The 1,648-nt window shown below is 42.3% G+C and overlaps 1 protein-coding gene across 1 annotated transcript; it reads left to right on the forward strand.

Annotated features, from left to right (window-relative positions):
* Nucleotides 1-426: 426 nt before the first annotated feature.
* LOC115228201 (craniofacial development protein 2-like) lies at nt 427-1,441 on the forward strand (the record flags this gene model as incomplete). The annotated part of the gene is made up of 1 exon (XM_029798841.1): nt 427-1,441. A coding segment is annotated over one exon (1,015 nt), but the record flags the coding sequence as incomplete, so codon positions are not given.
* Between the last annotated feature and the right edge of the window lie 207 nt (nt 1,442-1,648).

Consider the following 1,648-nt stretch of genomic DNA (forward strand, 5'->3'; position numbering starts at 1 on the left):
GGTTGTACTTAATGGGAGAGGAGTATCACAAGTTAAAGTGTTGGTAATATAAAGTATGAAAGAGCTTTGTTTCATGGAGGAGGAAAGATCTTTTTTAGTACTTGGTTGTACAATGCTTTCCAATGTGTGTAGTAGTGGCGCGCGCACACATTATTAGCCATTTGAAAAGACTATGGAATTTACAATTAACTGCACCAGGGTTCCTCTTCCCCAGGGAACCAGACCTAATGGTATACCTGCGGATGTAGGTCCAGCCCCTGCTTTGCCGGGTCCTGTCTCTGATCATGTTGCACCTCCAAGGGCATCCATTGACGGTGATGCCCTCAATCTTAACAGACGGGTATCACCTGATGGAGAAGAGTCAGCCCCCAACCAAACAACACCAAACAAACACCTCATCAGCTGTAAAAATCATACGATACTCAGCACCCTCAATGCCCGCACCCTCGGCTCTCTTGGCCGTCTAGAAGAACTTGGTGCAAATGCAGAATCACATGGCATTGATATAATAGCTGTCCAAGAACACCGATTTTACCACCTTGACAACATCCTCAAATACCATCAAGTCGGTTCTTATCAACTTGTAACCTCCTCAGCATCAAAGAATACTGTTAATTCAACAGTTGGAGGTATCGGATTTCTACTTTCATCAAAGGCTAGTGATACTCTCTTGAGTATAGAGTCAATCTCACCTAGAATTATGGTGCTTGAGATAGATGGAAACCCAAAAACAACATTGGTGTGTGTGTATAGCCCACATAATTCGTCTGTGGCAGACGAAATTGAAAATTTCTATACAACCCTTCGTTCAACCATTGAGCAAGTACCTCTCCATAATTTTCTGGTTATAGCTGGTGATCTGAATGCTAGACTAGGACCCGATGAGACCAAGTTTACTTTCAACTCTAAAACCAATCGGAACGGAGAAATGCTCAAAGACTTCTTGGAGGAATTTAATCTCTACACCTCCAACAATTCTTTTATGAAACCAAAAGGTCGACTTTGGACATTTGAGTCCCCACTTGGTGATAGGGCACAAATTGACTACCTCATCTTTCGAAAGAAATGGCGCAATAGTGTTAAGGACTCGAGATCCTACTCTTCCTTTAGTTCTGTCGGCTCTGACCACAGAATTGTATCAGCTACCGTTAAGCTTAGTCTTCGCTCATCCAAAAAAACTAAGCCTCATCCGATCAAAATGATCGACTGGGAGGAAGTCTTATCTAACCCCGATATGTCCAAACAATTTACTATTGAGGTCTATAACAAATTTCAATCTCTGTCTACTTCTGAAATAGATGCTGAGAACATTGAGGAAGTATACAGCAGCCTCATCAAATCAACAGAGGAAGTTGCACTGGCTACTCTTCCAAAAGGAAGAGTAGGGGCCAGAGCAAACCTTCTAATTCCCCAAATGTCATCGAAGCCAGAAACCATCTAAAGTCTATATCACTTGCTTACCACCGTTCTCCATCCCAGTCACTGAAGATCCAACTCATAGCTGCCAGGAAGAATCTTGATGAGTCTTACTTGAACGCCGAGGTCGAATTTATCAATGGCAAAATTAGTAAACTATCGAAAGAGCACATTAGTAAAAAACACCATCTCGCCTGGAAATCCATCAAAGACCTATCAGGCAAAAATTCTG

This window comes from Octopus sinensis, unplaced genomic scaffold (assembly GCF_006345805.1).
Source record: "Octopus sinensis unplaced genomic scaffold, ASM634580v1 Contig09833, whole genome shotgun sequence".
Lineage (NCBI taxonomy): Eukaryota > Metazoa > Mollusca > Cephalopoda > Octopoda > Octopodidae > Octopus > Octopus sinensis.